Source organism: Homalodisca vitripennis, chromosome 6 (genome assembly GCF_021130785.1).
Source record: "Homalodisca vitripennis isolate AUS2020 chromosome 6, UT_GWSS_2.1, whole genome shotgun sequence".
NCBI lineage: Eukaryota > Metazoa > Arthropoda > Insecta > Hemiptera > Cicadellidae > Homalodisca > Homalodisca vitripennis.
The window spans coordinates 133,482,050-133,497,129 of NC_060212.1; the positions used below are offsets into that span (position 1 = coordinate 133,482,050).

General features: G+C 33.5%; 1 protein-coding gene across 2 annotated transcripts in view; it reads left to right on the top strand.

The window, feature by feature from the left end:
• Window positions 1-10,438, top strand: part of LOC124364930 — a 32,917-nt gene extending 22,479 nt beyond the window's left edge. For both annotated transcript variants that reach the window (XM_046820758.1, XM_046820759.1), the window contains exons 3-4: window positions 4,512-4,696; window positions 9,138-10,438. In XM_046820758.1, the coding sequence (XP_046676714.1) occupies window positions 4,512-4,696; window positions 9,138-10,122 (1,170 nt within the window). In that variant the 3' untranslated portion in view covers window positions 10,123-10,438. The remainder of the gene's footprint in view (window positions 1-4,511; window positions 4,697-9,137) is intronic.
• The last annotated feature ends 4,642 nt before the right edge of the window (window positions 10,439-15,080 follow it).

The window sequence follows — 15,080 nt, forward strand, 5'->3', positions numbered from 1 at the left end:
ATATTGTTATCATTGAACAATAACTAGCTCTGTCCGTACTCCGAAGGCCAAATACCGTTCGCAAAGCATGCCTCTGACTCATTACCACGGGCTGCAACACCATGCTAAAGGTACCACCATAGTGTACGATCCCATATCTCATTGTGCTCTCAAACCATGACATGTATAACTGAATTAATAATTCACTAGTCAAAAACTGTTTCATATGGTACAACGCATAATTGATTTTCCTCAGTTTCTTTGTCAGGTACGTTACGTGAGATCCCCACTTTAACTGAGAGTCAACTTACATTCCTAAATATTTTACATTGTCGACAATTTCTATATTCGAACACGTACAGCCGTACAAGCATTGGTGGCCATGGTAGAACAAATCAAACATATTCTGCAAGTCAGACTTAGGCTTGTTACTATCAAATAATAGAATACATTTAGTCTTCGATACATTAATTAACAACCTGTTGGTAATCAACCATTCCGACACCCTTACCAAGTCCCTGTCAATCTTTGTCCTGAGAGAGGCTCTGCTGCCAGATGAACACACCAAAGCCGTGTCATCAGCATACACAAATATAGAAGAGTGTGAAAGTCAATATCTAGAAGATCATTAATATAAACTATAAACATAAGAGGGCCCAACACTCCCTCCTGAGCTGTTCCATATTGCAATTCTAGAACCTCACTCAGTACATTATTTATCTTTACTACTTGTCTTTGATGCTTGCAAAAAGATATCAACCAAGTCAAAGCCATGCCCCCAATACCATATTTTCTAAATTTTTCTATTAATATATTTATATCTAAAACCTCAAATGCTTTCCTGAGATCCAAATAAATAGCCAATGTAAATTTATGAGCGTTAACTGAATTTGTTATGACTTATATGCTTTTCTAAGGACAAGTCAGTTCCCCTACCAGGTAAAAATCCATATTGATTGGTGGAAAATATATTAAATTCTTGAAAGTACTTTAATAATCTTTCTTTAATTAGTGTCTCAAATATCTTAGCCGTGGTGTTTATGAGAGATATTGGACGATATGATGACACCTCCTGGTCATCACCTGACTTGTATACAGGTACCACTACAGCCACCTTTAAGTCGTCTGGAACTATGCCCTGTGCAAGAGACTTTTCATAAATGCAGTACAACAATAGTACAAATATATCTATATTGTTTTTAACAACTATGCTGCTAATGCCATCTATCCCAGAACTACTCATATTTTTCATTCCACGTACTACTTTATATATATCCATTACTTCCATATCAAACTTATTCAACAAGACATCAGTTACAGGTTGTTGTTCCTGTAGAAACATGTCACACCCGAATGTATTCATTTTAAGGTTCGGTACAGCACTAACATAATACCTGTTGAATAAATTAGCAATGAGATACTCATTTCCCATTACTTTAACTGAGCAGTCGTTTACTTTATGCTGCTTATATACCTTTATTTTTTCAATTTAATATTTCCCTAACTATACCCCAGTACTTCCTACTATCACCATTACAATTATTTATTAACCTAGAATAATAATTTAACTTTTCGTGCTTTATACATCTATTTACAAATCTAGCCAAATTACTGTACTCCTCCTTTAGTTTCACATTAAGTTTATTTTTACAATAATTTTTATATAAGACGTTTTTCCAGTTTATAAGATTTATTAAGTTATTAGATATCCATTCCTTACACTTTTTGTTACTACTATTTATTTTTTTCAATGTACAAGATGATTCATAACAAATATTGTAGGTTTTATAAAATTCATACAAAGCACTATTTACATCTTGGCTATTTTGAACAGAGCTCCAGTTTGCCACAGCCAGCTGTCTACTCAGCTTGGTATAATCAACATTTTTTACAAATATAGTATTCACTTTACTAACAATAGTGTCCAAGACAATTACATTTAAACCATAATGGTCTGTGATTCCCAGCTCCACAATACCGTGATTAATTTGTAAATTCTTTGAATTTCGTACTAAAACGTGATCAATGCAAGAAAAACAATTATTCATTACTCTAGTGGAAGTATCAATAAAATTCTCATAACCATAGGCTGATATCAAATTTAAATAATCAGTGGCAGGACCCTTATTTTTATCTTCCAATACACAGACATTTACATCCCCTAAAATAATTGTTGGATCATTAGAATTTTTCAAAATATTTTCAAAGTCATTTTCAAACTGTTTATAAGTAAACTTACATTGTCTATATATACCATATAAGGATAAACTAGTTTTTACATTATTTATATTTATACTTAAGATAATGTTGTTGACAAGCTCAGCAGTAAGATAAGGCAGATAAGGAGGTGAGTGTAGATAAGGGATGCTCAATGTAGATAGTGACTCCATGGCCTGCTTATCTGGCCTGTCCTGCAGAAGCATGTCTTATAGGTCCATCTGGTACCTGTTCTCCCCTCTCTTGATCCATTGAACTTTTCTGAAAGGCTGGACAGGTAAATAATCAGTTCATCATAATGTTTTCTCAAGCTTCTTATATTCAAACAAAATATACGTAATGCTTCAAGCTTAGTAAACTGGGTCATTCACAAGCACATTCAGTTGTATTTACCCCAAAACACCTCACAGTCCACCACCGCCCTCTAGCCTGAGACGTCAATGCCCAGCTTCTTTAGGTCCTGAGTAGAAGATACCCGGATTCTATCCCCATTGTCCTCTTTTTTGACAAATATCTTTCCCTCCCAGGTCCATACATACTTGAATCCAAGTTGTTTAAGCTTTTTAGCATGGAAAGCAGATTCTTAGTGTATGGGGTCAGATGGTCATTGACATATACATTAGTTTCTTGTACATCACTGCAAAAGTTTTTAGAGTTAAGTTTGGTTTGTTACTTTTTTTCAATACTGAGTCTTGTTTCTTCCTATCAGAAAATTGCACTAATAATGGGACGTGGGCTTCTGTTCCTTTTAACTGGAATTCTATGAGCCGCCTGTATATCTGTTTGATATTCAACTGGCTCATGTATAACATCTGACAAATTTTGAATTATTTCCAACATATTTTCACTTGTTTTTTTCCGGGATACCTTCAATTTGGATATTCTTGTTGCGATTATATTGCTCCAAGCATTCCAATTGAACCTGATAGTTACTCAATTCCTGCCTGAGAACAGCATTTTCCTGTCTTAACTCATTGTGTGACTTTTCTAGGGCATTGCATTTAGAAGTAAATTCTATCAATTTACTCTTGTATTCATCTATCTTACCAGAGCAAAATTCCACAGATGTCTTAATATCAGATAATTGACTTGTAAATTTACTATCATATTCCCTAAACTGAGCCTTTATTGTATCTATCATCTTTTTTAAGAAATCATCGAGAAGCTTCGATGTCATATCTTTTGGTATAGAGGACTTACTTGTGAAATTTTTGCATTTCCAAGATTCCTGCCTTTTCTGTCCCATCCTGTTCCATGTTGTTTCAAGAATATCGGCACATTGAAAATGGTAATTTGCAGTGCAGGATGAACAGACAGCACACTCATCGGCGTCAGGCAATGGGTCTGAGCACAGTCCACAATCACTCATGATAACGAGATAAGGAGCTCACTGATAATACGTCTGCTCGCGGTGACTACCAGGGACCAACTGTCCAACAGCGGTCAAACAGTGACCAATTATTGTTATTGTTATATTGTTCTAACTGTATTCATACAATTGCCAAGTATAAATAGAAACATGATGCCTGCCCTAAACCGCAAATAAATCATCATTAGTATTTTAATTTAGTGAATTGATTTAAGCGATACAACTTATTAAAGACATTATTACCAGTAGAAGTGGAACAGTAGAAGTAAGGAAATATCGCTGGACCTCGCTGACAAGTTCTTTATGTAACGGCGAGGCCAAAACTGTATAAAACAATGTAATTGAATAAACAAAAAAATAAAATGTATTTTCTTCCTACTCTTCTAATTTTCTTCCGATAAACCCGGCACTTAAGAGATTGGCTTAAACGCAAATTTATTTCTATTTTGATTTACTGACTAAGGATTGATTCTTCTGGTTCATTTACACTTGTTTATCACTGATTGATGATATACATGAGTCTAAGATCCAGTTCAACTTTCTTAAATTCCTCTTTTAATGCATCTTTATCTGAGCATAACCTCTTTGCTGTATCAAATAATCCTTGACAGATGTTTGATAGTTTTTGATTGGTAGTTTTAATATTTTCTTTTGTGTGTTTCCTTTCAAAAAATCCTATTATATATTTTCCCTCCCCTTAGGTGTTCTTTGATAAGGTTCAAGTAATGAATTGGTAATTATCGATGTTGCATGGGTTAAGATAAATGACACTACAAGTCAGCTGATATGTTATACCAAACGCATTTTAGATCTTTCAATAGTCGTATTATACTTTACAAGAAAAAGTAAAAAGCTATTTTATGCCTATTAATTATATCTTTAAAACGAGACATCTTTGTATGAAGATTAAAATAGATAAATTTAAAGAAAATTGTTTGTGTTTCAGGGCCACTCCCTTCGGATGAACTCAACGTTTAGTGCCTTTCAGATGGCAGGTATCCCAGAAACATCACAGACAAATCGGAAACATATTCAGTTAAAAAAGAGCATGAATTTACCTGACGACACTTTGGAATATTGGGGTTTCTATTTACCTAGAGGTTCAACAGTGAATCTATCAGTATGTGCAAGGTAAGCATAAAATTATTTGATAAGTTAAATACCAGTTTTCATATGAAGTATTTTTTTTAATGTAAAAAAGGAAGATTGTTTAGTAATGTAGATCCCACAACGATCAGAGCGCCCACATAATTTTTTTGATTACTAGTTGAAGAATTAAATTTCTCTTTGTTTTTTTATCAAAAGTGTATGGAACACTTGAGTTTAAACATGTTTTGGTAAATATATCTGGAAAATTGTAAGATACCTTATGAGTAAAATAGTTAAGTTTTCTAATCATGTTGTGTCATACATGAACGTTGGTAAATATTTGTAGCAAGTAAATTTTATTTCATTCTAATATTACTTTCTAATAATTATTGCACTAGATAGAATTCATTATAATGTATTGTAATTATAGAATGTAAAATCTTATAACAAAGAATCAAAATATTCATATTTTTATATGATTTATCATACATAAGAGCCATTATTTAGTTCCGGTCAGTTAAATAATTTGCATTAGTTGTGGTCATAAGGACTATTTATAAGAAGTTGTTGTTGATAAGGGGTGATTTAAAAGCATGGCAGTGTATCAGACATTTTCCATCATCATCATATATTAGAAAAAAATTAAATTTTAAGGATTGGAATATATCCTCTTTTTCAGGTTATCAAATATCGTAGTAGATAAAGTCTATTAAAAAAGGCCAATAAGATAATTCTAAACTAATCAAAGTGTAGTGATGAACTGGCTAGAGTCTAACTTCATAACAGGACAAGTTGTTTGTCAATAAAACAAAGCACTAGACTGGTGACAATGAACCCAAACAATATCACTTCACAAACAATATAACTTCACAACCAACAACAAATGTTGCGTGCACCAGGAAAGACAAAGGTTGGGAAGAAAATCAGTCAGTATTGGCACTTCCTGTGGTATTATGCTTTATATTTAATCTATTATTCACAGTATTCTATTTTCCACTACCTAATTACTTTCCTATATACGAGGGTCGTCCAGAAAGTAAAGAACGTTTTGTTATAAGTCAATAAAAACAAAAGATAAGAGCATGAAAATTTATTTATAAATACTTATAAACTTACTCTATTTTTCTACAAAATCGCCGGAACTGTCAAGGCACTTGTTGTAGCGTGGCACCAGTTTTTCTATACCGACGTTATACCGTTCTGCCGCCAAGGAATGAAGCCACGTTTTTACTCCTTCTTTGAGGTCTTCGTCACCCAAAAAGTTTTTTCCGCCTAAAAACACTTTCAACTTTGGAAACAAGTGATAGTCACTCGGAGCCAGATCTGGACTATACGGAGGGTGTCCGAAGATTTGCCATTTGAAAGAATTGAGTTCTGCTTTGGTTCGTGCACTGCAATGAGGCCGAGCATTGTCGTGGATCAGCACCACTTTCGACGACAGCATTCCGCGTCGTTTGTTCTGAATAGCGCGGCGAAGCCGATGCAAGGTCTCAATGTAGGCCTCTGAGTTGATTGTTTCGCCTCTCGGCATGAACTCCACATGGATTAGGCCTTTTCGGTCCCAAAAAACTGTTGCCATCAATTTCCTGGTGTTCAAATTTGGTTTTTCTTTCCTGTTTTTTGTTGGTGAATTCGAGTGATGCCATTCCATTGACTGGAGCTTTGTCACCGTAAACTGCCTTAATTTGCCTATAAATTTCAATAGGTCGAACATTCTGTGCATTCAGAAACCGTATCACACTACGCAGTTCACACTTGGCGGGATTTTCAATTAACGCCGCCATTTTAAACTTTCACAGGAGACGCAAACGTGACCTCACGGTACCGCTACTCAGCTCACACTGAGGCAGAAGGTGTGGCTAACGAACAAGCTATATACCGCGGTGGTGGGTGAACTGCGCCGCCCATGATGCGCAATCGTTCTTTACTTTCTGGACGACCCTCGTAGAATAATTTTCAATGAAATACAAAATTTACTATAGGCTGTAATTTGTTGCTTGTTTTCGACTAAACAAGCAATGTTTTCACTAAACATTTGTGTTTCCACTGTGTTTTCTTTTTCGTGTCTAAAATATATATTATATAGTTTTGGTTACATATATTGTTATTTTATAACAGTGTATTCTTTTCACAATAAGTTAAAGGCATGGGATGGATCCTGCGCAACCTTCAGTGGACATATATAGAAAATGAAACTCTAGGAAACAAAAGCAAACCATTTCTCCAAAATGGGTATTTTTTGGGGAGAAGTTTAAAATTTTTAAATGTAAAGTAGTAATTACAATTATGTTCAGCAATAAAATGGTTTTTAAAAACTTAATAACCTGTGTTTTTTATATGAGATGTTCAAACTTCTGTCCCAGTATAGTTTGACAAAGAAACTTTAAACGGCACGCTGTGTGGATTCATGCAGGATTTTTTGAATTTCCTCTACTATTCTGTCCCTAAGGTTTATTAATGCACTAGGGTTTTGTTTTATAGATGTTGTTTTTAATGTGACCCCATACAAAGTAGTCAAGTGGAGATAGATTTGGCGATCTTGGTGGCCACTCGATTCTTCCTCTTTTGCCTATCCATCGATTTGGAAAAAATACTGTTTAAATACTCGCAGACATGCAGGCCATAGTGTGGAGATGCTCCATCCTGCTGGAACCAAACTTCATTACAGTAGTTGGTTGCTACTTGGATAACGGGATAATCCTGATTTTGTAACATTTCCTGGTATACCTTGGCATTAACGTTTCCATCAATAAAAAAAGGGCCCAACAAACTGATCCCTCACAATGCCAAGCCAAACGTTTAATTTTTGAGGTTGCTGGGTATGTCGCTCTCTCATCCAATGTTAACATCAGTCCAATAACGAGCATTGTGTCCATTAACATTACCATTTAACATGAAAGTTGCTTCATCTGAGAAAGCAGTGTTGTTTAATCTAATTGTATTATTTTTAATTTTCTGCATCATTATTTCATAAAATTTTACGCTACGATCAAAATTATTCATGAACCAAACGATTTTTGTACGCTTTATAACCACTTTCATGTAAAACTTTACAAACTGGTGTTTGAGATATACCTAATATTTAAGAAACATTTCTTGTTGAGGCATGAGGATCTTCTATAACAGACTATAAATTTTCAACGGACAATACTTTTTTTGTAGCTGATTTTGAGGCGGTCTTTAACACTGCCTGTTTCCTGGAAACATTGGATTGGAACTTCTGATTTAGATACAAGGTTTTGATTGGGACAAGTGTCATTAAATAAATTCCTTCACCATAAGATCTTACCCAGTCTCCATAGCCTCACATCATTAGGATCATAATACGCTCTTGCTCCATTAAACACTCCATTTCAACGTAGAGTATCACTAAAACACGTCTTACCTTTGTTAGTTCCAACCAGAAACTGAACATGGACTTCTTGAAAACTGATAAAGATAAGGGAGCCTGCAGCAGTTAATTTCAATGAGTAGCCTACTGGGTTGAGATAGAAAGCTCTAGTTTCCACTATTTTTCTTTTATGAAGACCTTTCAAATGAGCTGTCACTTTGGGTCTTTACATTTAAAATTGTTGAGCTGCCTGCCCCCCCCCCCCCAAATGTTATTTTGGAGACAAGGGCAACGGTGACTAAAAAGTTTACTATTTCCTAGAAAGTGCCCCGAGTTCCATCCCTCCATCTCTATCTATAAAAAAGTAAACAGTGTGTATCCATATTTTTAAACTCACACTGTATATTAAACAGGTTTAGTTTTCTTTACGGATTGTTTAAAAAAGATTTGCAACATGCACAAAAACCAGAATTCATCTAAGAAATTTATCATGGCTCAGTGCTAGGGTTGATTAATTATATTTTAAATATAGGAGACCAAAGTGGTCTAACTTCAACAGAAGGTTGACGTAATAGTACTTACGCTAATTTTATGTATACAGGTGAAGAAATCCTCTATATTATGTTGGCTTTGTTCCACTCCATTTGATGCTTTTCAGACCAGCAATGTTAAGCAGTTATAGACTTGAACCAGCCTTTTTTTCATATTGTTTTTTAACCCATTTAGGAAGCAATAAACCTAGTCTGTCTTGGACTAGAATTTTCTTTAGATTTTTTTAACACCAGAGAGATTAATGTGCAATTTTTTATATCATAAGCATAGGCTTGTCTAAATCTTATTGAAAGTGCTACATGAGCATGGAGCTACTTAATAAAATCACAGCCAAATAAAATATTACAAAAATTTGAATGTGTAATATTTTTTAATATAATTTCAAAAAGTGTCTGCTGAGTATAGAAGAATTAATGAACTAATTTGCAACCTTACTTTCTAATGATTTGTTCTTATTATATTTTTAGATCTACTTCTTAATTATCCTTCTGTATGTATCTTAGCTATTCTGATTTAGTTTCTAACAACTACCGATGTTCTCTGTTTTTCTAGCAGAGCTTTCTGGAAATAAAGTAGATTTAAATCTGAATTTTGGTTTAGGTATGATGGAGCACATATTTTGGTGGTGAGTGGAGATAAAGTGCTGAACAACTGCGGTCCCATCACTCCCAGCATGAACGGAGCTCCGCACATGGCCCAAGGGCAGGGTAAGGTAGTAGTGACCTACGAAGGATCTGCCAAGGAGATTTTCCACTCAGACTCTCAGACCTTTAGAGAGCAATTGAAAGCCAGGGCTAATATTGGGGAAGAAGATGATACGGAGAATCATGGAGGTGAAGTGGATGAAGAAAATATGGCAGAAGTGCTGGAAAGGAAACAGAGACACCAGCGAACAAGGAGGAAGCATGTTCGTGATTTTAGTTACGACAAAGAGGAAAATACGACCAATGAGAAAAGAGATATTAGGAAGAGGGATTTGGAAGATCTGCTTAACAGTAAAGACCTGGCGACGATCAGAAGAAAGAGGAAAGCAGAAGCTGTCCCTAAGATCAAATTAGACGGTGGTATCGCTCACGGCGGCAACGCTATCAACTTTACAAAGTCAGAAAACGATTCTTCTATATCAAGTTTTGAGCAGAACCTTCTCACTTGCCACGATGGGCGGATCCTGCTGTGGAAGGAGTTTTCACCATCAGAACTGTGCACAAACTTCAATTACTTGGTAAACAATCATTCTCATTTGCAAACAACTCACGAGGTTGTTGAAAATGGCTACTATTATTACATTTTTTATAGTGATAATGACTTTCGAGATAACTCAATACATGCTGTATTCGATATCTATAAGCCAACTTACCAATATTTGAATTATACCAAAGGGTGTATTAATGTCACTGAATGCACTTTCCCTATAAAGATGTTCTCGGATGACATGGTAGTGGTAGAAGTCCCTACTAGAGATGGTATAGAGCATGAATCTGATGATATCACACATTTGGTTTCAACTTGTCAGCCGAGAACAGCGATCTATGCTATTTTCCCAGTTGCTGTTCTCTTTCTTATACTCGGCTGTGCTTTCCTCTAATGCTAGGAATTTTATTCTTTGAAAGAGACTGAATAGGATAAAATATGACATTTTTGTGTCTGTTGAATGCCTGATAATCCAGCAATTTTTTATGGAACTTAAATTTGTAGATCTCAGTTTTGGCTTTATTTTTTTATAGTAGGCCCTTGTATATATAAATATAGACATTGATTGATATATTTTTTATTACAATCCCAATTTGAAAATTTTATTTTTAATTAATATATCAGTCAAAAAATGAAAATTGAAATTATTGATTGGTAAAATTAAATAATAATAATAAATCAATTTTAAACCATTAGCTATCAAAACTTAGCTGATTATTAATGTACAGAGCGTTTCAAAAAGGACTTTACAACTTTGAAAATTCACATAAATTTTATTAAACAAGGTACAGAGCTGGTTTTGGTGTTATTTTAAATGAAAAAAACTTCAAGTTTTTTTACCTTAAACTAAAGATGTTTTACGTAGCTTCCGTTGGTTATTCTGCAGACATCCCATCGGTAGTCGATTTCTTCCCAGACTCGCACTAGCATTTCAGGTGTAACTTGCTCAGCAGCAGCGTAAATTCTTGCTCTAAGTTCAGGTAGAGTGGCCGGCAAAGGAAGTACGTTCACCATATCTTTTATGAAACCCCAGAAGAAAAAAATCTAGCGGTGTCAGGTCTGGGGAATGGGGGGGGGCCATGCAATTGGCGCATCACGGCCAATCCATTGACCTGGGAAGCGGTCATTTAAAAAATCCCAGACGTCAGTCAGATAGTGTGGTGTTGCGCCATTTTGCATAAAGAAAACATTTCGTTCTCAGTCATCCTCATCGATCTGTGGTATTAAAAATTGTTGCAACATATCAAGGTACACTATCCCATTGATGGTTCTCTCTTGGAAAAAAAAGGGGCCGTACACTTTCCTCTTGCTCAACGCACAAAAAACGTTCACTTTAGGGCTATCATGAACATGTTGTAATGTTTCATGTGGATTTTCGCTGCCCCAAATCCTACAGTTATGTGTGTTTACCTTGCCACTTAAGTGAAAAGTGGACTTGTCAGAAAAGATTATGTTGTCCAAGAAATGTTCATCATCATCCACTCGATTTAACATATCCACACAGAAGTTCCTACGAGCAATCTTATCAGTGTCTCTAATTGCTTGTAAAAGCGAATATCGGTATGGTTTCAAGTGCAAATGTTTTCTTAACACACGCCAAACCGTCGTATGTAGTACTTGCAGTTCACGAGATGCACACCGGGTCGATTTCGTAGGGCTATTTACAAAACATTTTCTCACTTGCTCAACGACTTTGTGAGATGTGCTTGGATGACCGGAGGATTTTTTATGTTTCACTGAGCACCCTGTTTCTACAAAACAACTATGCCACTCATAAATTGTAGGCCTACTAGGAGGATCTTTAGCGTACTTGGTACGAAAATTACGCTGAACTGTTGTCGCAGACTTCGATTCTTCAAACCAAAACACACAACTAGCACACTCCGGTCCAGTGAAGGCAGCCATGTTTGACGTAACTGTCACTAGCGCTTGTGCGGCGCGATTAGGCACTAGCGGACTACGCAAGTCAAAACTTGAACGGTTTTCCTTTAAAACAACACCAAAACCAGCTCTGTACCTTGTTTAATAAATTTTATATGAATTTTCAAAGTTGTAAAGTCCTTTTTGAAACGCCCTGTAGTTTATTTAATATATATTAATTTTTAACTATTGTGATTTAGTAAGTGAATCAAAAACACTGTTTGTCAATAGAACAAAATGAAATGCAAGATACATTAGTTTCTTGTCCCAAGTGTCTAATTTTGTTTTAACTCATGTAAATTATTCATTATGGAACTTCATATTTTTATATTATTATATATAGATTGAAACCTTTTAGTGATGTATTAGTGCAAGAATTAGTGTTTTCCGTCTCCAGGTGCGTTTGTAAAATTCTTTTTATTGGCATTTGTTTTGGTTGAAAATTACGTTACCATTTGTAAAGTTTGGCTACTGTTATTATATTATTTCTGATAATGTATAATTGTATCTACAGTGATAAAAGAAAAATTGTTTTGTGAATTAATTGATTAGTTTGTTTTGGTTATCAAAAGAGAGTTTCGATCAATTTTTTGAAGCACCTTTTAAATTGATATCAGGCATTTGTAAATGTCAGTTGTATAAATGTCAGTGAACCTGTATTTGTCAATTGTAGATGCTGAAAATTGTTTTCATTTCTCTTTTGTAATTTATATTCAAAACAAAATGAAAAAAATCTGTTTGTTTAATGATTTTTACTTTTCAAAATCATAAAAAAATTATTAAAATTAAATAATTAAATAAATAAAATTATTATTATTATTAAAATTATTTAGCTTTGCTTTTTGTCGCAAAGCTAAATAATTGAAACAATTTATAAATTACATTGTTTTAGTTTATAGTAAAAATAAACATTTTGTTTTTCAAAGCTAGGTTTTCATATAATTTTTTATTAAAGTTTTGAGAAATTATTAGTATTTTTATTGTAATATATAAGCAGTTCTTTATTATTAGAATAAAATTTGCCTAATTATTATTAAAATGAAAATAGCCTAACAAATCTTAGGTAAAAAACTTGTTCTCTAAAACTTTATATTTTTCAGTGAAATGATCCACTTTATGTATTGAATTCAGTTTATTGTCTGGCAAGACAGGGGTTAACAAAGTTTGAAACTGAGTGACTTCCATGTTTCTTCATACATTTTTAATTATACTTGTAATCTGCAATTTTATTGCAAATGTCAATATTTAAATCAATTAAAAAAAACTAATCCCGTTTTGTTTTTTATTGTTATAAAAATGCCTTCTGATTTGAAATCAGAGATCGCATTTCATAGTACTTTATCAGAAAAAATTGTAAAATTACAGACAAAAAGACTAAATTATAGTAAAGACAAAAAGATTAAATTATAGAGACAAAAATACCTTATACCATTAACTACTTTTTGTCTGATATGTAAAACACTCTTGATAAACGGTAATGAAATAAAGTTTATTGAAAAATAAAATTTTATATTGAAATTGTAAAATATTTTGTTATTAAAATTATATTTATTGTTTCAATAAATCATCTTTTTTGTTTTTATATTTTGCAATGGTAACAATAAGAATCATATACATACATTCCAGTTTGTAACATATCACTATATCAGACAACTTGTACGAAGACTAGTTTTGTGTGATATTTTAAAATTTGTATCAGTAGGGTTTAATATTTGTTCCAAGTTTATTTATATATAATATTTGTAGCTTAGAATGATTTTTAAACACTTGCATCATATTTTAATTCTTAGAGTATAACAAATTTAAGTGTTTTCTTTTTAATTTTACATCACTTTTGCAACTTATTTACATTTAATTTGAACTTATATGGAATTTTGTACAGCTGATCACAATTCGGGGATGTCCATCACACCTTCCAATTTTGTGATATTAAACATTCCCAAATCAGTCCAATTCAATACTTTTTACACCTTTTACTTATTGTAGATATCTGCTAACAAACTTGTTGGTTTTGGTTCGCACCATGTATTATGACAAATTACAAAATGTTTCTTTTTTTTAGTGTGAAAATTTAGAGACCTGAGTGTGTCTAAATTTGTCACCGATGAATATAAACTGTTTCCTCTTAATGAGATTTGAGACAGCTCCGAATCTATTTGTAAAATTTTGATAAATCTTAAAAATATGATTTTTCTTTTTTGATCTTAAGAAAGAACACAGTAAATCCATGGTCTATGATGCGCGTCAGTCAACATTTTAATAACAAGTTTAAAATACAATAAATACTTTAAGAGGTAAGCCAATAAGACTTACTAAGACTGTTTATAATAAAGAACGAGTATACCCAGTTTGATCAAGTTCTGAGACAATGGTTGTTAGAATTTTATTGGTAATTGATTTGGTTTGGAATGACCCATTGTCAATAGTGCTCTCTACTTTTCCCTCGAAAGGAATATCAAAGAAATTGTTTCCCTAAATAAATTGTTATGCAGAAAATATTTGTTGTACAATTATAACCATTAATATTTGTTTAAATTCTGGATTAACCCTTCCAGTGCCAAGGTCTGGTGACATTTAAAACTGTGCGAAAAATGCCAATGTCGGTTTTAACTCGAAGTTCGTAAATGTATCAAAAGTGCCAATATCCGGTTTATTTGAATGTCTGGTACTAAGAAGATTTAAATTATTTCATGCATATTTCGTCTTTTGTTAAGTATAAGTTTCTTTATAAAGTAACAGACCATTGTTTATCAGTTATTTGACATATAACGGAATATAGTTTAAGGATTAAATTAGTGGAAAAATTATGATTACGGTCATGTGCTCTTTGATGATCAAGTCAGCTGTTTTGAGACTTAATTTTGTTGTGTGTTTATTTACAGATGGTTTGTTGGCAATATTTCTTATATTGTATTTCATTTTATTATTATATATCGCTCAAGGTGGTCAGTCTTGAGTAAAAACAAGAATGTTGTTGATGAAGTTGCATATGCATATTATATTATAGATATAAATGGTTATGTAACCTTATGTGTCAGATAAATAAATAACGTTTTTAATTATGTATTTTTTTACCATAGAAATAAAAATAAACTTTTAACTGTTGGGTAACTTGGAGGTTCTTTTAATTAGTTTTATTCCTTAGTTTACTGGGAACAAAATAAAATAAAATTTTTATCCTTAACTTATTAAATGAAAAGACAAAAACAAATTTACTTAACCTTAATAAAACTACAAAAAATTTCAGTACACTTAGTCTTTTTTTACCAAGCGAAGTTAGAACTAAGAAGCCCTCTCAAACACTTAACCTGGGGACCAACGGCTTAAAGGTGATTTCCGAACCACCACCAACGGACGGGCAGGCGGGCTGCTTGCAAGGACAGGATCGCTCAGCGGTCACCCATCCAAGCAGCAGCCATGCTTAACGTAGTA